Here is a 20,124-nt window from a genome sequence, read left to right as displayed (position 1 = left end):
GCAGACCGCCCGGCGATCGTACACTCGGCTTGAGGACTGGCGAGCTGGATATACTAGCAGTGGTCTACGGACTGACTCTGCTTCTCGAATCACTCAACTTCATTTTCAGCTATTTTCTCGCGAATGGGTTAGTCGTCACCAACGTCTCGAACGTCGTCGCAATGACGACCATCGCTGCCACCATCTGGGGGTCGGAACGATACCTCCCCACGTTTCACAATGCCGGCACTTTGGTGTTCACAACTCTCTACCACAGTTTCACACCGATCCGGATTCTTGTGGAAAGCGAAAACATCCCTCTTGGAATGAGGATTCCGCTTTTCTGCACGACCACCGGAGAGTTCTTCCTCCTTGTACTCGTCACGCGCGAATGGATACGGATCCGGTGTCGTCACAAGAATGAAGGATCTGAGGGGGCCGATGAAAAGGACTGGCTTCTTTGAAAGTTTACGGGAGGTGTTTACTCCATTGTGTAACCCAGCCGGGCCATTCGCGCATGTACACCCGTTTCGGTTAGATGTTGTTGCAAACACGGTCATTTCGGGCAGGGAGAGAACAGAGAGTGTGTTATCAGAGATAAAAGATAGTCACGCCTTCCTCCACGTCTTTGACATACTATGTCCATGCAACTGAAGGGATGATGAGCAAGTTTCCGTGCCACAAGAGTGGACAGGGCGCAGTCCACGCTGCTGAATGGTCCAGGATCAGCTTCCCGTTGGCGTATCAAATAATGCCTGCATACCTCGTTGCAAGCGCATCTTCTAGCCTTGGCAAGGCGTACTATGTAGGGGAGAATGCCTTGCCGCAGTTCATGCCGATGTAGTCCCGCTTGACAGCACTGACCTGGGCCAGGGGCATGCACGGATGCCGGTAGGGGTGCAGGTGGGGCTGAAGTGATCACGTTAACGTACTCAAGTGCTTAAGTACCTCCGTCAGGCACGCGTCGTGTTCGCGCCGTCGCGCCGTCATACCCCACCAGACACCCCTCGGCATTTGGCGCTCTCACACCCGTGCTCATGTTCATGTCCATGCAGGGTCTCAGCCAAGCTCCTTCCAGCGTACGAGCTATTTCTAACGGGGGTCTCGTGCAGCTCGATGGCTAAGGCCACGAGAGACCGCGGCCTCAAGTGCACATCAACGGATTGCGCTTCCGGCGAGTTACCAGGTTCGTATCCCATCATTCCCATGCCTCGCGTGCGGATGATAGGCTGCATATTAACTCAAGACCATGATTACAGGTCAGGATAGACAACGGCGTCGGTCATCTCGGTTCAGGACTAAAACAGATGGGGAAGAATTCTCGTCACAAGTGCCTAGAGCGACCCAGTCCAATTCCATTGGACCGTCCACGAAGAAACCTTCATCAGATGTACCTGAGGGGACACCTCTCGACTCCAATGATGCCCCTCTGAATACCGAGGCGAATCGGTCTGAGGGAGGCTCCTCTAAGCAACCCGGCGCTGTCGAGGCTCCCATGGATTCGTTCGATGCCCGTCCGTGTTCTCTGAATTTTGCTCCTTTTATGGATTTCTGCTAATACGAGGTCTTGTAGCAACTGCTTCTGCTCTTCCCGAGAAGGCAACCCCCCAGGCGCAAGAAGGTGCCAAGGCCGAGGCCGGCGGAGAGGCGGAAATTGCAGAGGTGCAGGCGCTCCTTGACCACAGGATGCTAGAAGATGACAGCGTAGACTTGCGGGTTCACTGGGCAGGCGAGCCCGCGGAGCAGGCCACCTGGGAGCCAGAGCAGGAGATCCAGGACGGAGCGAGTGAGCTGCTTTATAGCTATTGGAAGAATGCCGGGGGCCGGACAGAGACCCTCTTCCAGACCATGACCGAGGTATATCACGTCTTCCGCATTCTCAACCACAAAAAGAAGGACCGCGGCGGCTTTGTGCTCAAGGTCCAGTGGGTCGGCTATCCCGCCACAAAGGGCAACACGAGCTGGGAGGGCGAGGCCAAGCTCCAGAAAATCGCGCCCGACTTGTTGAAGGAGTACTGGGACAGTGTTGGTGGCCGCAGTAAATTCCTCGCCCAGCGGGGACGGACCAAGACAAAATAATCGCTCACAGGCGGAGGTGCATGTTTTTCTCAAAGGGCAGCTTGTTCATGCGGCTTTGGTCATTCCAGTTCACAAGGCTCTAGGACTTATTCCAAATGTCAATCATGTACACAGCGGGCGAAGAATCCTTAGCGATGCTGGGACTATTTCATGATTTCCGCAGTGCAGCAAAGTTCAGTGATGCGTATTTCTCAAGAGCGGTCAGGCCCCACAGCCATTGAAGTCTAGTACACCGCTCACTGGCCGGCGATTCTCGGGAGGCCAAGAACTTGCTCATCTCGCCATGAAGTCGCACCGTAGTCGAGGCGTGCGCTACTCCTTTGCGCGTCATTTGGTGCCCGAAAGTCTTCTTGAGGAGAAGCATTGGCCCAAATACAACCCGGTGACTGGTGGCGCTTCTCGGTCTCTGCGGCGCATGACGATCAGCGGTCCACGGAGCCATCTTTGCCACGATTCCCTGACGGCTAGAAAGTAGCATAACATACCTAGAAACGCCGAGGCTGGCTCAGCAGTGGAGTCGAGGACAGCCCTTGCAGTTAACTTACCACTGGAGTCATTGTATGTTCATTGGCAATCCATGCGAGTACTTCATTGGCCGCCTTATGTTGATAATGTAGCCGTACGTGGAGGTCTCAAACTCCAAAGGGGGGTGGAGGAATCACGTAGCAATAGATCTCCTTTTTGCACGTGCTCGCGGTGTCAGGTGCTCGCTTGAGGATAGGTGATTAGTCAAGGTCATGGCAGAGATGATCTGCAAGCTCCTCATAATGCGCCAATCTCTTGTCTCACTGGAACCATCTCTAACAGCCCCTCGCTGAGCATACTAGGAAACTCCCCCGTGGCGCTCTCTCGAGCATTGACAGCCATCACTTGCATTAGACCTCAATGTATGTCGCGCTGATCCAACTCAACTTTTGCGACAGTGCATGGAGGCTTTCCCGTTCTCAAGCCAGGCGCGGCACGAGTCACACCACACCGTCCCTGCTCAGGGACATGTCAAAGATCGGACGGGAGCGCACGGGGCATAAATACAATATATGACAACTAGCGCCTAATCTATGGAGGATTCTTTGTTGGAGCCTAGCTACGAGACTATTTTATGGGAGGACAGAAATTGATAGGCTTGGCACAGGGTCTGCAGGAGACGACTGATGACCTGTGCCGTAGTCGATGTTGATGACACTCTTACCATTCAGATGTACTGGCGCACCGAGGGTGTTGGGGCACGAAGGCTGGTTGCTGATCGAAGGCGGCGGCAGAACACAGAGCTCGTCATATCCCAACGTGCAAACAGAATCGACGATGTTGTATAGAGCGTAGTTCTTGGCAGCCCATGTATCAGCGCCGCAGTTGAAGACGTAGTTCATGCTGTTGGCCGCTGTCAGTGGTAGCTTGCCTCCTGCACCAGCGAGCAGATCTGAGCATTGAGACATGTCGACGTCCTCCCAGGTGGCCACGATCCCAGCCCCGTACGCCGGGTTTTCACGGGCACTCTGGCCGGTTACGAGGTAGTTCCAAGCGTCGTATGAGACGTCGTAAGCGCCGCCAGATTGGTCGACCTTCAACAGGGTGACCGAGCGATCGTTAGCTGTTACCTTAACGCAGAGCTTATCGCAAGACACCGGTGACGGCCAGTACGCGACGCGGTTCGTGTTGATCTTGCAACCGAGAACACCAATTGAGGACGAGTAGCGGTCGTGGGGAGTGACCCAGATGGAGCCACTGCGAGGGTCAACACCGCTGGGAACAGTCGTAGCTGCGGCGGAAGCGGAGACAAAGCTGTACTGCATCTTTCCTGGCAGAAGCGAGGAGACGGAGATGCAGCATTTATATGGAGGGGGTTTACCACATGATCGATTTATATTTACCAATGCAATGAGTAACTTAATGATAAGTCAGCTCCAGTATGAGTAATGAAACCTTTTATTCCTAGGTAGAAAAGGATGGAAACCCTACCCGAGCTATCCGATCGAGTACCGTCCCTGCCCTTGTTTAGACGAAGTGTACACTGCCTAGGCGTCCTCATAACAGATGGAGTTCTTTAATCAATCATACCGTGGGGAGTGTAAAGGCAATAACGGAGGTTGGCTCATCATCTCTTAATTATAGCGTTGTTCTAACTACGTGCATGCGTGTTTACAATGCTTTCATTTTCACATATGAATGCGAGACCCTGCTGGCTTTTGCAAACGCTCTCTTGAATTCCACTTTCGCTTTCTTGAATATGGGACAGTCCAGCTTCACAAGCATTCCTCCAGTAGTTTCGTCCTTTATTTCAAGCCTCTGCTTGTATGACGTGATAGCCCGGGTCGCACACCTTCAACGTGTCAAATGCCTGGATTGGGATCTTCTTCATTGCTTTAAGCATGGCTATAGTAGATAGGTTATTTTTACCCGGCCTTTTCTTTCTCCTCTTAGGGCTCTATACTTCCTCAGATGTCTATTTCGGTGGACGCTTCTCAGCGGATTTCTTGTGCATGCCGGGTTGATTAAAGGACGCTTTGTATCCAGCAAGAATGCGACTCGCAGTTGCTGGTGCTCGGATGAGATCCTCTCTCTCTTTCACTTCGAGTACTTCTCCTGCGTTATGGACTATCCTGCGTGACAGTTCCTCCACCGCATCCTTCATTTCTTTGTAAATCAACTTAATGAGAACTTGAATAGCAATGAGAACTTGAATAGCTATGGTTACTTGTTCTTGTTTTATAGCTTCTTCCTCCGCTCCCCATCCGTTCGGAAAGGACGCTTTGTATCCAGCAAGAATGCGACTCGCAGTTGCTGGTGCTCGGATGAGATCCTCTCTCTCTTTCACTTCGAGTTCTTCTCCTGCGTTATGGACTATCCTGCGTGACAGTTCCTCCACCGCATTCTTCATTTCTTTGTAAATCGACTTAATGAGAACTTGAATAGCTATGATTAGTTGTTCTTGTTTTCTTGCTTCTTCCTCCGCTCCCCATTCGTTCGGAGAAGGAGAAGCACTCGGACTACTCAGTAGGCGTGAGGCCAGATCTGAGGGATGTGGTATTTGATTACGTGTAGCGCCCGCCATTGGTTCTATCAGTGGCTGGAACAGCCTTAGACAGTAGACAAGACTTACGACGCTGCATACTTATAGTCCCTTAACCCCCGTTAGTGCCTTACGGCTTACAACATCATAACAGATTACGGAGGTAACATGAGATTAGACGATCTGCATACTATCGAGCATCACCGAGAGCTGCCGTTGAACTGACACATAGCATCTTTGGTCCTGAGCGGGTTTTCCGCATAGTGTGGATTGCTGAACTCCAGTAATGATCTCACAAAGCCGGGTAGCAGGAATTTAGTCGCGTGTCCGATCATCGAGCATCAGCGCTCGCTCCTGAACTTTGCGTTCTCTCTCGCACGACTGCTGTGGTACAAAGATTTATGTCAGGCAGTGGCCTGCCCAACATGAGCTTTAGCAAACTTTACACGCAATCGCATCCTTCTACTCTGTTTTATAGGTAAGTAACGGTCTAGCTCCACTAAGAATATAAGTAAGTCAAGCATCCCACCCGCTTAGAAAGTCCATTAAAGATGATCCCAACAGTGCAAACTAAAAAAAGTACTATCCCAGCAGGAACTCAGCAACCAGAGAATACCCCGAATGATCTGGCAATAATTGGGAAGCCTCAAGCACTCCTGGGCCAAACTTCACTGACCGGACTCGGCGGTAGTCAGGGCCTAGGTAACGAGAAGCACGAAGATTGGTGGTGGGATGGGTTTGAGCATGGGCAGAGAGTGAAGGATGCCTTGAAAGCATTTGTCGAAGCTAAGTACAATGATCTATTGCAATGGGATACCGATTGGCCAGGCGAAATGGTGGCCGAAGAAATGCTAAGTATGGTAGGCGAAGGATATTTCGGGGGCGCTAGCAAGGGGAGAAACGCGTTACTCCGACTGATTAAGGATGGAGAACTGGAGGAATTGGTAGCATGGCTTTAAGATTCTGCGTTGAAATAGATAACACGACTCGTCAATAGGGAAAATACATTGTGCGTTCGGGCGCAAACACATTTTAATAAACTTTGCCAACCTCCCGGCCGCTCTCCCGCCAAACCTATGGGTTAGCATCTGTGATCATATTTCATCGTCCTGTCAATTATCACAAGCAACAGTGAGCCGCCAATTCCGCATTTCAATGCTCCCATCCGTCACCAAGCAAGCCTTGAAAACTATCCCGGACCTGTTGATGTGGGCGGTGGACAACGGTCATAGAGATCTCGCGCATACTCTTCTGAAGAGCAAAGCCAACTCCAACCGCCGAAAACCAGTTCATGACCATCTGGTTGATTATCGCAGAGGCTGGAGCTCTTCATGTTTGGATGGCAGCCGGGAGAAGTATAAGGTTTTCTGGGTGGCCTGCCAGGGGCTGATCGATTGGTTCCGCAACCCCTCAAGCTGAAAGTCATTGTCCTCGTCCTTTTCATATACGCGTTAAGTTGCTCTGTCTGCCTCAAAGCTATTCGCAACCCAACCGGTTCCGGCCCGGTAGATGCCTGAGGCTGTGGAATCATCAGTAACGGGCGGAAACTCCTTGCATCAACATAAACACGTCCTTCATTGAGACCCTCTTCATACAAGTGCAACAGTCTACAGCACTGACAGGGCGCTAGCACTCTCGACATTATGTATCCTCCCGATTCACCTGCCTGTAACCCGTTGAATGAAGTGGTAATGGCCGTACGATTCAACCAGCCGCATAAGCTTGTCGGGCTGTTCCAGCAGGAATATGCTTGCGTGCAATGTCTTGACACTAGATGTCCTCAGACTGCCATTGTGAGCCCGGCCGTGTCCAGCCAGCGATAGCGCGAGTCCAGGTAGGGATAGCATCAGGCCCCTCCAAGTCCGCGGATTCGGTCGTGAAGTAGGTTCTTGGCGGTTCTCCGGCCCTCCAAGTCCAAAACACAACCTTCCCCGTCAAGTTCGCGCATATGGTCGCCTATTTTGATGCTAGTGTGTAATCCTTTGTCGAGAAGCTTGCCCATCGGGTGTTATAGTCGGTGGGGAAGGAGAGCCGCGATGTGGTGGGCCGAACGAGAGATGCAACTTACGCTAACAGCCTTCCGATGCGGAGCTCGACGTCTATAATAGTGTTGCGTCCGACAAATTCGCCGGGAGCGAGGTTGCGGGGACGGTTTCGGGTGGCATCATGGAGGCTCTGGATATACGGTGGCATCTACGTTCTAAGCTGCGTGCCCGCCTCGCGATGCCGCACCTCGGAAGAGTCTCATCAATCGCCCTCCGGCCCTCCCACCACCTATACTGCGATAACTGCCGCCTTGCCCATCTACTATCTCTACAGGCTTGCACCTAGCGCAGGCGAGCTGCCTGTCTCGCGGTGAATGCGCGATGTCGTTTTCGACCGGGGATGTTGCAGTCCTTCTGAGCGCTTCCACCAGCTAACAGCACAGGTGATATATTCATCGAAATAGCGCCAGCAGAAATGCGCCCGTCTGTGCCTCGACCGCACCCGCATCGCTCAACTCGTCAAACATTCTGAAACAGCTTCGTATTGCACGGGCCTCACGCCGATGAGATGGAAATCTCGGGGCGCACACCCGCACTTTATTAGAGACCTGGTGTGATCAGAAACACCGACTCGAAAACTGATATCTGCGGCTGCTGTTGCGTCCATGCACCTGGTAACGTGCCCACGAGGCATGGATGTAACCGTGCCCGGTAATGGAGACAGGGTGCAGCGACACCTAGGAGGAGATCACCTTGCCGTGTGCCACGACAGCGCGAGAACAAGTATTATGGCGCACCGAGGCGCCGATTATTCCCGCCAGCTGCGCATACTACAATATTCCGTAATTGACCAGTCATTCAGCACGTCCTACAACATGAGAGACGATCCATTCTCGAATCTCTGAGGGTCTTCACGGAGATGCGTAACAGCTCATAGGTCGATGACATCTTCCCCTGGCAGGGGAGGAGCTCGAGTTTATATATGATGTTCGTTACTCTACACACTGTGGCTTCGTTATTTATGCTGCCCAAGGACCTTTGGTATGGTGGGCGCGGCTAGCCTCCTGCATTTGGAGCCAATGAAAGAAGCCGACTGTGCCAGGTCTCCGTGGCCTATCCAGAGCTTGTCACAGCCCGCGATATTTCGTATAGTTAGAATTTTTCGAAGGGAGGAGCGCCATAGAGTATGATACTTGATATACCCTCGGAACACAATCCCAAAAGCAATAATCAGACGCCCCGTAACTCTTTTGCGCTACGAACCTCATTTAACATCCGCGGTAATGCCGCGGGCCTCGGAAGGCTATAATCGCAACCGAACTACGACCGAATAATGAACATGATTTCCCGAGTCCACGTGCCGTGTATACGTACGGGTTAAGTAGGATGTGCGTGTTCTTTCTCCAGAGTTAGTACCATCATAGGTAGAATTCCTCAACCGGATTAGGTTGAATTCTGCCCCGAGCCTCGACGAGCAAATTCAGATGGTGCTTCGAACCATAGTTCGCTTTCAATTTATTATAGAGGAGCAGACTTGGTGAAACGTATGGACATACTTAAGGGAAGAAGGAGGAAGTAGATGATAGGGCCGCGCCATTCAGAAGATCGTACATCATCGCCCAGCAACGGAGAAGCAGAAAATGCTGGCATTCGAGGTGGGCATCGCTTCGAAAAAGGCTAATTGTTCCCCTTAACATAAAATGCGACGGGGATTGATTTCTTCTCTTGCAATCTCTGTTTCGTTACCTATAGACCAATGCTTGCAATTTTCTTAGCTGCATACCTCAGCGCGAGATCCTGCCTGACTTCACGAGGCTTCTAACTCCTCTTTCACTTTCGAGTAAAGGAAACAAGTTTCCGACAATAGACCTTTTTCAAATAATTCCAATACTTTCGTTCGGACCCCCTCATTTGAGATGTGGCAACCTTTGTCGCACATATCCAATGTGGAACATGCCTGGATCGAGAACTTCCCATCCTCACACTTAACCTGGACCATGCAGGTGCAAAGATTCGGGGGGTTGACTCTCTGCTCTGCTTTCCCCTGAGCCTGACCCGGGCGTGTTACGCTCTTATTCGTTGCGTTGGAAATCATAGTACGCATGTTCCCATGATGGTGGCACGACCGTGTATTTTTGCACCTCCTACGTCTCTCGAGGAGTTTGGTACATCCGCCTTTATAATTGTCGTCATTGTTATGCCAGTTGCACGATCGGGTATTTTTACACTCTCTCCACTTGGTCAGTACGGCTGTGCATCGATCACGCTGATTGGGCTTGTTCGTACCGCTCTCCATTCCTATAGAGCCTATCCGGGTCGATACTATGTTAAAATACCATTTGCTCCCCTTTTGCTTGACATGATAACCGGTGTAGATGACCAATTGAGCAACATGCTGCTCAAAGATTACGGAATGGCGGACGAGATCGCTTCAAGCTCAGTTAGTCATGACGGTGCAAGAACAAGCAGGAATCGCTCGAGTCTGCCTGAGCCTGTGGTGGTTTGATTATAGCTTTTTCATTACAAATCAGCGCGATGTAGTGGCGTGGAGGCGCTAGTTCGTGCGGGAGAAAAGTCAAGCGGTCAACGCTATTGCATTTACCTCGTCGCTGAACTTATCGTGAGGCAAATTTGCGTAAAAGAAGTGACGGAATCAGGCACAATGGACAGAGCAGAAAAGTCAGAACAGCAATATAGCCATTCCTGATCACCATCTCTCATGAGCGTGATAGCTCTAAGGTTGGCTTGAATTTCACGCGCCATGGCGGCGTACTCCAACATGCTCCACATACTGCAAATCCTCCACGAAAACGCGCCGGAGGTCAATGCGGGAGCCAGAGGACTCACTCCACTGATGGCGGTGACCGGAATGGTGCTCCCATTCAAGGCTCGGCCTGGGCATGACAGGCAAGAGACTATCCGCTGGCTGCTCGAACATGGTGCAGACCCTAATATTACAGACATTCAGGGCAGGCAGGACGGCCCTGTGGACCGTATGTACAGGCTCACTCGACTATGACGAGACTTTAAAGCTTGCGGATGAGCTTCTAAAAGGCGGAGCTGACCCCAATCTGTTGCCGCCGGAATCTGGTGAGCCAGCTTCGTTGAAGGCTCTGCAGCGTCGTAATGTCAAGCTGTGCCGCCTGCTAGTCAACCATCATGGCGAAGTCTCGACATCAGCAATACAGCGGTGCCAAACCCAGCGCCGTTGTTGCCGTGCAGGCGGTGGTCTCTAAATCAGCTTTATCTAACCTCATCTCGTAGCCCACCACACGTGTTAGGCGTGGTTGTGCAATCCGTTTGTCTGTTCTTCCATATGACGGTCATGCTCTTGCCTAGATGGCCCTACCGCTGTCCTCTATACGTGTAGAATGTCCAAGATACGGTTCGACGGTGGTCTCCGGCCCACCAGGGAAGCCAGAATATGGCCTGCCTCAATCCTCGTCGATCACAACCACGTCATGACTCTCCTTCTCACGATACATCACGCACGCCAACCTCTCAGACCACAATAGCTCGACGACTTTGTCTCCCTCGGTCCTATTGGCGTCTGTCCCGCATTACGCCCGGCGCCTCGAGCGGCCCGTCTACTGAACATGGTATTCGCTCTGCCATTCTCAAATCGATGGCCGATGACCTGTCCGATAGATGAGTAGATCTTATCGACTGAGAGTCGCACTCCTGCTTCCAGCTCAGAGGGTCCCGGGGGTTACCTCGGTCGATGAGCAGCTCGACGCCGTATATGTGGTTTCCTTGTGTAGCCCCGAATTGATGAGCCTTATGGTACGCTCGTCGGTTCAGGTGAGGGACTGTGTTGTGCGAGGCGACAAAGGGGTGTCACTGCTGCGCTCCATGGCGCCGATCCACGCGGAGTTCGTGACACGCAGCCTAGGCGCTGGCGATAGCAGCCGTCTTTTCCGCTATGCTTTTATTCGCCGCGGTGGATCGTTTCGCAACTATGGCGTTAAGTTGATGTCGGAGTCGAGAGAGAATGACTCTGCCGGCGCGGAGCCGCGGCTGTCGGAGGCTATGAAGTACGAGAAGTCGGAGCGCCATTCCCTTTAAGCTCCAGCTCGTCTTTGCTGCTACCACCGACGGCGAGCATGCACAAGGCATCTGCTATGGGAGTGTGGTTCTGGTCGTGGCATGGATTTTGAATAGGCTGTCTGTGATTACTTGTGACACGAGCTGCGGATCGTGTCACTATGAGATCTATTGTCGCATGGCCGGATGCAGAGGGCGTCTCTAGGCTTCGAGGTCCCGTGAATTGTTGGATGCGCTGGCGTTTGTTTGGATAGGTGAGGGTCAATCTGGCGCCGAGCACATTGAATGGAACCAGTTGTGAAAGATCCGTACCACGGTGGCTATGACCGTGATGGTCCCCCTTGAGCGTGTCGTCCAAGACCCTCTTGTATCACTGCGTACCTTCGCGGACTTGCAATGTCTCACGGTGCCCTGCAGAGTCTGTGGAGTCTTCCGAGCGAAGTTCTCCCGGTGTAAAGTAGCCAACACCATCTGGCATCGCTGGGGAAGATCAGTTGCATGGTATTTGGGGTGAGTGCTGCTCCACTTACGAGCATTGGAAAGAGGCACGGGGCCAGTCTTTTGCATAGCGCTTCTCGAATGTGGCCAGTCTCTCACGCTGGATTTTGCAGCCATGAAGAGTGAAGGTGGTTTCCTTGCCTTGACGCTTTCGTTCGTCTTTCCTTGCAATCAGAATCTTCATGTTGTCGCGGGAAAGGCTTTTGTTGAAGCCCCATCGCTGAAGTCGAGTCTTGAGGCTTCGTATTCTGCACAGAATGTCGTTAGCGCAATGTGGCGGAACATGAGAGTTGAAGAGGGGATAGACCTGATATACCCAGTCTTGAATCCATGATCCCGCTCCAGGCATTCCAAGAACAGGCCATTCGGGAGCAGGGCGGACCGAACGCGCTGGACAGCCCAGCCCTGGCGACCCGCGGCCTGCATGTCGCTGGCTAGTTGGAGGGTTGCTGCATGCAAATATGGACATATCGGATGTGCCTGTGCCCACACTCGCCGATTAGCGGGGAGGTACGGAACTTGACCAACCATGGCGGGGCCGACACTGGTGTTGTGTGGGGGGCTTTAGTGACCCTCGCTGGCTGGGCTCTGTCCACTCCACTGAAAGTTACCCCCGTCGCAAGCATTCCTTCGTCATCCTCATTGTCTGGTCGCCACAGCAGCCTTTCGCTGTTCATCGCCAGGCCGCCTTCCCTGCTCCGGTATCTCCCCATCATCTTGGGCACACCATAAAACGCTCAGTATACGACTACTGCACGAACACAAACACTGGGATCGCGAACGCGGCTCGTACAGTGTGCACGCGACTCCGCTCCTAATGTGAACTTTCGCGCTCTCCCACGGTTTCCATTCTGCCACCGACGCGCGTCCGACAGGTCACTATGACTTCCACCCTGCGCCAACACAGCGACACCGACTACACTCCTAGCACCTATCGGCAACGATGGTGATGATTGGCGCCTACCCCGCAGGACCAACCTGCCCATCTCTCGCAATCGCGTACCCCCGAAGAAGCCGAACTGGGATAACAGGGGTGAATTCGAGGACGAGGATGCGCAGGCTTGCGTCAATGCAGACTTGCGTTGCCTCCCTGTGTCAGGCCGGTTCGCAATTCTGGCAAGTTGAGCTGCGCCGCGGCGAGGCCTGTTCGACTTGTCAGAAGGCCCGAAACACATGCCGCTGCCGGATTTCTCGGCTGCCAATTCCACGATGCGCAATGCCTCGCGATGTTTCATAGCATAAGACTTCACTCGAGTCCGTGTCGGATGGCGACCACTCTCAGCATCATCGAGCGCCGCAACATTGCGGATCGCCTACTCATTCTGCTCAACAATGTCTCGGATTCGATTTGAGATCGACCTGAATCGAGCCGGCTCCTCCTCTCTGCCTCCGCGACTCCTCCGAACCAGCTCTGATAGCGGCTCCGCGCACCACACCCCAAGGCGCTGTCAATGACTACGCACAGTCCGCCAGCAATGGCATCGCGGTGCCTTGGAGGGTCGGCATGATGGCCAAGTCAACTTGGGCATGAAGGTCCTCGCCATCGTTCCCCTGTGCCAGTCCAGCGCTGGCCAGGCGGGCGCCGAGCTGATTAGAGGATGGAGCAGGGACGAGGTGCGGGAGGCGCTCGAGGAGCAGCTTCCTCTCATCGACTTCCTTATGATATATCCCTCGGGCCTGGGATTGATGCTGCCTGGCGAGGGGCCGTGTATAACAACGCCGCGCTGCTTGACGTCTTGACCAAGACTGGATGCTCGGCGATCTGCTTCAAGTAACCCCAGTAGTGCGACACTGAAAGGCCATCAACACCCCGTTAATAGTCTTCGAGGAAGACCGCAAGCTGCGGCCATTTGTCAACCTCGTCCAGTGCATGGGCACCATGCCTCGGCGGGTCGGACCAGTGGCGGCAGAGGCAGCGATGGGGGCCTGCTTGGTGGCTCAGAGTTCCGGCTCGGCTACCCCATGGAATCAAATGTTCTTGTTCAGCGGAACGAACCACCAGTTGCAGCCTGCGAGGCTCATGGGCAGCATTCGCGTGCTGGTAGGCATGTCAATATTCTATTGTAGAGCGGGGGGCGTGGTCTGTGGCATATTTGCAGCTAGTTCCTAGGTAGCTTATTGGGATAGACATAGGTTTGGGGGCATCGGCACGCTTTGCAACGCGGTCTCATAAGGTCACCAAGCTCGCAAGACTTAAACATAGGGCTTTTTGTCTTTATAGCGATAGAGAACATGGAGAGAAACTCAATGGCCGAGATATTGCCTTAGTTAACACTGCTACACGTCTCTGCCGGGGTTTTAAGTCACATCTTCTGTGCTTGCTTCGAGCACTATTCTATATCTCAGTGTCTCTCTTTAGTGTGTACTTCGGGCTTATTCTGATCCTTCTTTGCTATAGCAAGCTCGGAACCTGGGTGCCTTGCCCGGTGTGAGGAGCGGACTTGCTTTTTTCTCGTCTCTGCGAGTTACCTTCTGCACTGCGACACCGACCCCCTCAAGTTCCGGAAGACAGGCCCTGGCACTTGAAAAAAACCGCCAAAATGCGCTACTATCGCACAAGCTCAAAATACTTGTCTGCGCTTTGTACCCGAAGTCTTTTGCCAAACTGGATAATGATGAGATAGACAGACGTGACAGCCAGACCGATAAATGCCGCCGTAATGAAGCAAGTCTGGTAGCCAAGCTGAGACAGCCACGGCGTGATTCTGCGAATAGTGTCAGTTGACCCTCAGATTTTCTATGGCTGCAGAAACATGGCGTACCCATAGCTAATTGCGAATGACATAGTATTACGGATAATGATAACCGTAACAATCGCGTCGCCGCTGATCCCAGGGTAGCTGTCGATGAGATAATTGACAGAGATGGTGAGACCTATTGTGGTCGCCGTAGCGAGGCTGCCCATTGCCATGATCAGACCAAACCAATGGATCTCGTGGGCTGCTCCGACACCCCAAAGAACAAGCCCTCCAGGTATGAGTATTATGCAAATGGTGAAGGGCCACAGTCTGTGCTCTGCCTCCATAATACCGTTATTCCTCCGGGCAAGTTTGACTGTCAGCCAGTCGCTCAAGAGCCCAGAAAGGAACGCGCCATCGATGACACCAATGCAGCACGAGAGGTAGCTGATCCCGACCAGGGAAGGGGAAAAGTTATACGGCTCGCCAGAAAGGATGATCGATGCCGTGGCGTTCAAGACGTTAAACCAGATCAGGTAAGTCCCGTAGGAGAACCCGGCATAGAATATAATGGGCCAAGACAGATATCTGACGGACCGCAAAGCCCGGCCGAACATCCCCTGACCAGGAGAAGACTGCCAAATCGACAGTTTTTGCATGTAAGTCTTGCTCACAGGGTATGTCCCACCGGCTTCTGATAAAGTTGGCGACTCCGCGGCAACGGAGAATCTCTTCTCCCATGCACTCGACCCAGCTATCGAGGCTGGAGAAGGGGACATCGCGGATGCCGGTTCGTGGGATGAATAGTTGCGGGTGTAGTTAGTTTCCTCCATTAGAAAGAATAGTACTATGAAAATAAAACCAAGGAATATTGCTGGCCAATAGAAAACCCACTGCCAACCGTGATACTCTGCGATCAGACCACTGAGCACTGGGGTGAAGTAGTTGCTACCGGCTAGAGTGAAAGCGTAAACCCCCATATAGGTACCTCGTTCATGGGTAAAGTACTATATGCGAGAGAGAGTGAATTAGCAAGATTTCGGTCACGAAGCGCAGAGCAATACTTGCAATATCAGTGACTGAGATCTCCGGAAGAGCTTCAATAGGAGCTATGAAAAATCCCTGAAGTATGCACTTGGCCAACCATTCGCCATTGCTTGTAATATGCGCGCTATAACTAATGTTAGCAATAGCGAACTTGATTGTTGATATCCCGGACGGCTTGTACAGACCTCCAGACACTGGTACCCTGAAGAAATGCATGTCAGTAAGACTCCATGTATTCCGTAGCGCTCTCTCAGAATAGCGAAAGAATGGCTTACGATAGCTCCGAGGATTGAGATCAGGTATGTAGGTCGCTTGCCATAGCGAAGTGCAAAAGGTTGCCAGAACAACAAGCCCCAGCCAAGTAAAAGGAACATGTAGCCGGTTCCCTCGTTTAGCGCAGTAATAGTAACCCCGGAGCTTAACGACAATGGCACGAGGACAGAATAGATAGTCGAAACCGCAACGCCAGTGAACCATGTATACCTGATACATCCGAGTCAGCGCTGGCAAGCATGATTTTACTTCGGTATAAGTCGGCCTACAGGTTTTGGCAGAGAAGAGATAAGAGCTTCCGACGCGGAGACCAATTGAGCGGGTCATTAGGGTCGTTAGAAGGGCAAGGGTGAAGAACGATGTCACTGCTGCCAGCATAACGGCCACGAGTGCTGTGGTGCAACCCGACTAGGCGCACAGTCCCAGGAGTTTTCTCGCCACTGGGAGTGGCCCGTTGGATGGTAATGAATGCCATAATGAAGCTCGAGTCGGGACTGCGATGTAAGGGAAGTTTCTGCCGTGAGAAGTGCAGACGTCCTCGGCTATATATGGAAGAAATACCTCAGCAAAGGCTCCACGACAGAGTATGTCCTCCAGGATAGTGCATACGACAGGTCTGTCGTATCTGGCCATTGTGGCTAAGGTTAGAGTAGCATTGCTTGTCCTAAACAAGTCAGTTTGCTTGAAAAGCGTGTGTTGTGCTAGCATCGTCTATTGGATCGTCGCAGCCAGGTGCAATCGTTGGACCAGGGTCCTTGGCGACAGAGATACGCATTGTTGCTTGTGTTCTGTTTGTTAGATGTGTTTATGGTGTGTATTTATACTCAACTACTCGACGAGGAAAAGAGTTTCGGCACCGATTCATTTCTTTACACACTTGCCATCATCTGCATTCGGTCTCCAATATCTTGAAAACCCATTGGTAGTAATGGGGTGCCCGCCGAAGTTCACCATTCTACAGCCAAAGCCAGTACCCCCTGGTAGTAAGGTCTTCGAGGTCAAACGTGCGGCTGTACTGGAAGCTTTTCAGGACAAAGTACCTGTCGCTTACTACTTACCAAAGGAACTTCTCGACAATATTGCCTGCGACGTCACAGACATCCCCGCCAAATGTGGCATCCTCACGGCTGAAGAGATTGCCATCACCGAAGACTATGACACAGTCGGTCTTGCCGCGGCCATTGCCGCGCGCAAGCTCACAGCTGTCGCGGTTGCGGTGGCCTTTGCGAAACGCGCAATCATCGCTCACCAGTTGACATGCTGCCTGACGCAGTGGTTCATGGAAGAGGCTGTGGCTCAGGCGCAGCAGCTGGACACATACTTGGCAGAACATGGCAAGCCAGTCGGCCCTTTACACGGCGTGCCCGTGAGCATCAAGGAGCACATTCCTATCGCAGGTGTCTCATCTTCAAGTGGATGTCTGGCGTCCATCGTCCTCGACAAGACTGATAGCCAGCTGGTCGGAATTCTGCGCCGCCTTGGTGCTGTTTTCTACTGCAAGACTAATCAGCCCCAGTCACTAATGCACCTCGAGACTGACTCTTTTTGGGGCCGGACTACCAACCCGTTCAACATCCATCTCTCAGCTGGAGGCTCCACGGGGGGCGAGGCGGCGCTCATTGCCATGAAAGGGTCCGTCGTTGGTGTGGGGACAGATATCGGTGGGAGCATCCGAGGACCGGCAGCGTTTTGTGGCATCTATGGCTTCAAGCCTACATCGAACACCCTGCCCATGCAAGGCTTCATTCCAAGTCCCTTCCCCGCCGAGCTCAACATTCTGGGTTCTACTGGCCCGATGTGCCGTAGTCTCCGAGATATGGACTTCTTCATGAGTAGCGTTCTAGCGGACAAGCCACATCTCTTGGATCCCAGGCTTGTACCAATCCCGTGGACCGGCTTACAGACAAGCTCGACTAAGATTCTCAAGATCGGGATAGTCGAGAACGATGGCTTCGTGGAGCCACAACCTCCAGTCAAACGCGCCATTGCCTGGGCACGTGAGCTTCTGATGGATGCCCGTCATACAGGCGCTATTAGTATCAAGTCTTTCAAGATATCTGGTGCAGCAGAGGTCTGGCGCAAGGCCAGACGGATGTACTGGCCTGACGGCGGCTCAGGTTGTCGCGACGCGATCCTCTCGGGCGGCGAGCCACTCCATCCCTTGAGCGAGTGGATCTGGAAAGACGCCGAACCCTTCGGCATGCTTACAGCTGCCGATGTCAGCAATATGCGAGGTGACCGCGATAATTATCGTCTTGAGTTTGCCCGTGCGTGGCAAGAGCAGGATATCGATGTTCTCATTTGCCCAGCCTACGTGGGACCCGCCTGTGCTCATGATACAGCCTTCACATGGACATACACATCACTCTACAACTTTGTAGACTATCCTGCAGTCGTTTTTCCTACACCGATTGTGACAGAAGTCGGGGAGCAGTACGATCCTTCATACCAGCCTTTGAGTGAAGCCTGCGAACAGGTAAAGCAGCTTTGGGAGGAAACTGATTTCCGAGGAGCGCCAGTAAACCTGCAGCTGGTAGCACGCAAATACCACGACAATGAGCTTTTTGGGACCCTCAGCAGACTCAAGGATATTCTGGGCTTGAACTAGGCGAATGGAGGTTCGTTGTCAATCCATACTATTTGTAGCCATTGGCCTCGCCGCAATTCATGGTATAGAACTTCAATCGTTTCAGGATCCCATTTGCACATTTGAGGGTTTTCGAAGCCTCTTAGCTATTCGAGCTGGTACTCATGCCAAGCTTAGGACGATGTAACCTCCTGGTTGTGCACACCAGAATGCGCATGATAACAGAATGAGGACTGTTTCCACTACCACAACAAACCTCACCACTTAAAATACCAACAGACAATTTCAAGAGTCCTGATTGCGTTAAGGTAGTGGTGAAAAACTTGTTGCCAAATAAGCTGGTATTGCGCGATTGATTGGCGTCCAAAGAGACGCACTGCGATGATGGAGGTTTCGGGACGCAGATTTATCCATTCCTCCTCTTCCTCTCCCTCCTTCCTTCCCTTAGCTCTGCATAAATCGATATTGCTTGGTCCTGCATGTACACCTTGTCAAGAGGATGAGAGGAGAGAATCATAGTTAATTGAACCATGACGCAGCAGTAGCGACTATCTGTCAACGGAAACTCATGTAACCCATATCCTGCTTCTTTCTTCATCTTTCATCCTGCCGCCACTGCCAATCGCTGGCTTTATGTCCTGATGATTATAAGGTGTATAAATGAATCGTCCACTCCGCCTTTTTCTTGGCCTAATCTTGCAGTGCTCTTTGTCCCCCAAAACTATTCTTTGTTAAGTTCGAGTTGTTACAATTACTGGTCAGATCGAAGATCAAAGCAACGCCGTACCCTTTCTTTTGCGGAATCCAGACATCATTCTCACAGGTCCCAGTTTTCTTAATGGCCGTAGATCTGGAGACTAGAAGAGAACCATGTTCGCAGTCTAAGGGCATGTTTCCAAGGTCGACGCCCATATGCTCCCATCCCAATTCTCCGCGTCATATCTATCATTTTCCATGTAGCCAAACGCTAATCCGGATCTGATGTCCGCCCCTTGGTCGTAGATTCCTGCTGTCCCTGGTACGTCTTCCCCACCGCAAGCGTTGGCGATCACCTCCCACGCAGCCCTAAGATCTTCGTTCGTGATAGTAAATGGCTCTTGGGTGTAGTTGATAACAAAGGCCTTTACCTGGTGACCAGGGTCAATGGCGGTGAAGTTCTTCCCTATAGGAACCCTGGCGAGTTCTGGAAAGTCGTCCATTTGATTGAAAAATCTCTCTCTAGCATTGTCAACGGCGCCCCTGTTCAGTTTGATACCACAACCGCAGCGGACATCCTCAAATGTTCTTTCACGCTTAGGGAAGGTAGCGGAGGATAACGTGGAGGGTTGCGCGATGTCGGATACGGCGATGTCGGCGTGGCCACTATCATATCCAGGGGCAAGGTTGACATGGCTTGAGATAGCCTGTGGGGAAGCAAAAGCCACGGCGGTGGTAGCAAGTAGCAGGTAGATTTTATGTAAGAACGTCATGATATATCGACTTTCGCTGTGGTGCCAGTTTTGGCGGTAATGGAAGAGACAAGACGGTCAGGACGATTGTGCTATTGGCCAAGTTAAATACCCGTCGTATAAGGGCTTGTCCATGGGAGGAGGATAACTACTGGTTCGCGTTTCCTGCTAATTGTAGGATAACAAAGAGAAATGACATGCTCAAATAGCAGTATAACGTAAACGAGGTAGACAGGTATTCAGGTTTCAGTTAAGATTGTGCGTTAACGTTTCAATTGTACATTCAACTTACATAATTATGAAAAGGAGCAGTATTTCTGTAGACCAATAGGGGTGCCAATAACAGCGATTGTGAGAGTGGTTGTCCACGGCGCGCGGCCTCTATCTTATTGTCGATACTTGGCCTCTGCCATTCGTTTTACTGCCTGGCGCTGGTCAAGGAGATACGCCACCCATGGATGGTCAGCAAAGCCATACATGCCGAATAGCAGAACCAAGA

At 52.1% G+C, this 20,124-nt stretch overlaps 8 protein-coding genes across 8 annotated transcripts; 3 read left to right on the top strand and 5 right to left on the bottom strand.

Annotated features, from left to right (window-relative positions):
• The first annotated feature begins 152 nt into the window (after nucleotides 1-152).
• Nucleotides 153-757, top strand: B0I36DRAFT_340586 (uncharacterized protein). Its single transcript, XM_046155957.1, has one exon. It carries the CDS (start codon nucleotides 162-164, stop codon nucleotides 441-443), a length of 282 nt encoding a protein of 93 aa, XP_046004537.1. The 5' UTR covers nucleotides 153-161; the 3' UTR covers nucleotides 444-757.
• Nucleotides 758-950: 193 nt separating this feature from the next.
• Nucleotides 951-2,201, top strand: B0I36DRAFT_340585 (uncharacterized protein). Its single transcript, XM_046155956.1, has 3 exons — nucleotides 951-1,165; nucleotides 1,239-1,493; nucleotides 1,553-2,201. Exons 1-3 carry the CDS (start codon nucleotides 1,096-1,098, stop codon nucleotides 2,056-2,058), a joined length of 831 nt encoding a protein of 276 aa, XP_046004536.1. The 5' UTR covers nucleotides 951-1,095; the 3' UTR covers nucleotides 2,059-2,201.
• A 954-nt stretch (nucleotides 2,202-3,155) lies between these two features.
• Nucleotides 3,156-3,848, bottom strand: B0I36DRAFT_378434 (uncharacterized protein; the record flags this gene model as incomplete). Its single annotated transcript, XM_046160679.1, has 1 exon — nucleotides 3,156-3,848. The coding sequence occupies one exon, from the start codon at nucleotides 3,846-3,848 to the stop codon at nucleotides 3,156-3,158; it is 693 nt and encodes a 230-aa protein (XP_046004535.1).
• A 7,772-nt stretch (nucleotides 3,849-11,620) lies between these two features.
• On the bottom strand, nucleotides 11,621-12,018 carry B0I36DRAFT_369965 (uncharacterized protein; the record flags this gene model as incomplete). The annotated part of the gene is made up of 2 exons (XM_046159856.1): nucleotides 11,621-11,840; nucleotides 11,909-12,018. The coding sequence occupies 2 exons, from the start codon at nucleotides 12,016-12,018 to the stop codon at nucleotides 11,621-11,623; spliced, it is 330 nt and encodes a 109-aa protein (XP_046004534.1).
• Nucleotides 12,019-12,211: 193 nt separating this feature from the next.
• On the bottom strand, nucleotides 12,212-12,933 carry B0I36DRAFT_54563 (uncharacterized protein). Its single transcript, XM_046163007.1, has one exon. The coding sequence runs from the start codon at nucleotides 12,825-12,827 to the stop codon at nucleotides 12,330-12,332; it is 498 nt and encodes a 165-aa protein (XP_046004533.1). The 5' UTR covers nucleotides 12,828-12,933; the 3' UTR covers nucleotides 12,212-12,329.
• Nucleotides 12,934-14,140: 1,207 nt separating this feature from the next.
• On the bottom strand, nucleotides 14,141-16,065 carry B0I36DRAFT_256830 (major facilitator superfamily domain-containing protein; the record flags this gene model as incomplete). Its single annotated transcript, XM_046150971.1, has 6 exons — nucleotides 14,141-14,297; nucleotides 14,346-15,277; nucleotides 15,318-15,441; nucleotides 15,503-15,519; nucleotides 15,593-15,800; nucleotides 15,860-16,065. The coding sequence occupies 6 exons, from the start codon at nucleotides 16,063-16,065 to the stop codon at nucleotides 14,141-14,143; spliced, it is 1,644 nt and encodes a 547-aa protein (XP_046004532.1).
• A 453-nt stretch (nucleotides 16,066-16,518) lies between these two features.
• Nucleotides 16,519-18,198, top strand: B0I36DRAFT_256894 (acetamidase; the record flags this gene model as incomplete). The annotated part of the gene is made up of 1 exon (XM_046150980.1): nucleotides 16,519-18,198. The coding sequence occupies one exon, from the start codon at nucleotides 16,519-16,521 to the stop codon at nucleotides 18,196-18,198; it is 1,680 nt and encodes a 559-aa protein (XP_046004531.1).
• Nucleotides 18,199-19,058: 860 nt separating this feature from the next.
• Nucleotides 19,059-19,646, bottom strand: B0I36DRAFT_356247 (uncharacterized protein; the record flags this gene model as incomplete). Its single annotated transcript, XM_046157576.1, has 1 exon — nucleotides 19,059-19,646. The coding sequence occupies one exon, from the start codon at nucleotides 19,644-19,646 to the stop codon at nucleotides 19,059-19,061; it is 588 nt and encodes a 195-aa protein (XP_046004530.1).
• Between the last annotated feature and the right edge of the window lie 478 nt (nucleotides 19,647-20,124).

The sequence above is a fragment of the Microdochium trichocladiopsis genome (genome assembly GCF_020744255.1).
Source record: "Microdochium trichocladiopsis strain MPI-CAGE-CH-0230 chromosome Unknown B0I36scaffold_15, whole genome shotgun sequence".
NCBI lineage: Eukaryota > Fungi > Ascomycota > Sordariomycetes > Xylariales > Microdochiaceae > Microdochium > Microdochium trichocladiopsis.
The sequence above is the reverse complement of the archived record's forward strand: the minus strand, read 5'-3'. Positions and strand labels throughout refer to the sequence as shown.

Coding starts and splice junctions, on each gene's coding strand:
- B0I36DRAFT_340586 (XM_046155957.1), top strand. CDS start 162: ATGACGACCATCGCTGCCACCATCTGGGGGTCGGAACGATACCTCCCC.
- B0I36DRAFT_340585 (XM_046155956.1), top strand. CDS start 1,096: ATGGCTAAGGCCACGAGAGACCGCGGCCTCAAGTGCACATCAACGGAT. Junction 1,166..1,238: donor CGCTTCCGGCGAGTTACCAG/GTTCGTATCCCA, acceptor CCATGATTACAG/GTCAGGATAGACAACGGCGT. Junction 1,494..1,552: donor CATGGATTCGTTCGATGCCC/GTCCGTGTTCTC, acceptor GAGGTCTTGTAG/CAACTGCTTCTGCTCTTCCC.
- B0I36DRAFT_54563 (XM_046163007.1), bottom strand. CDS start 12,827: ATGAAACATCGCGAGGCATTGCGCATCGTGGAATTGGCAGCCGAGAAA.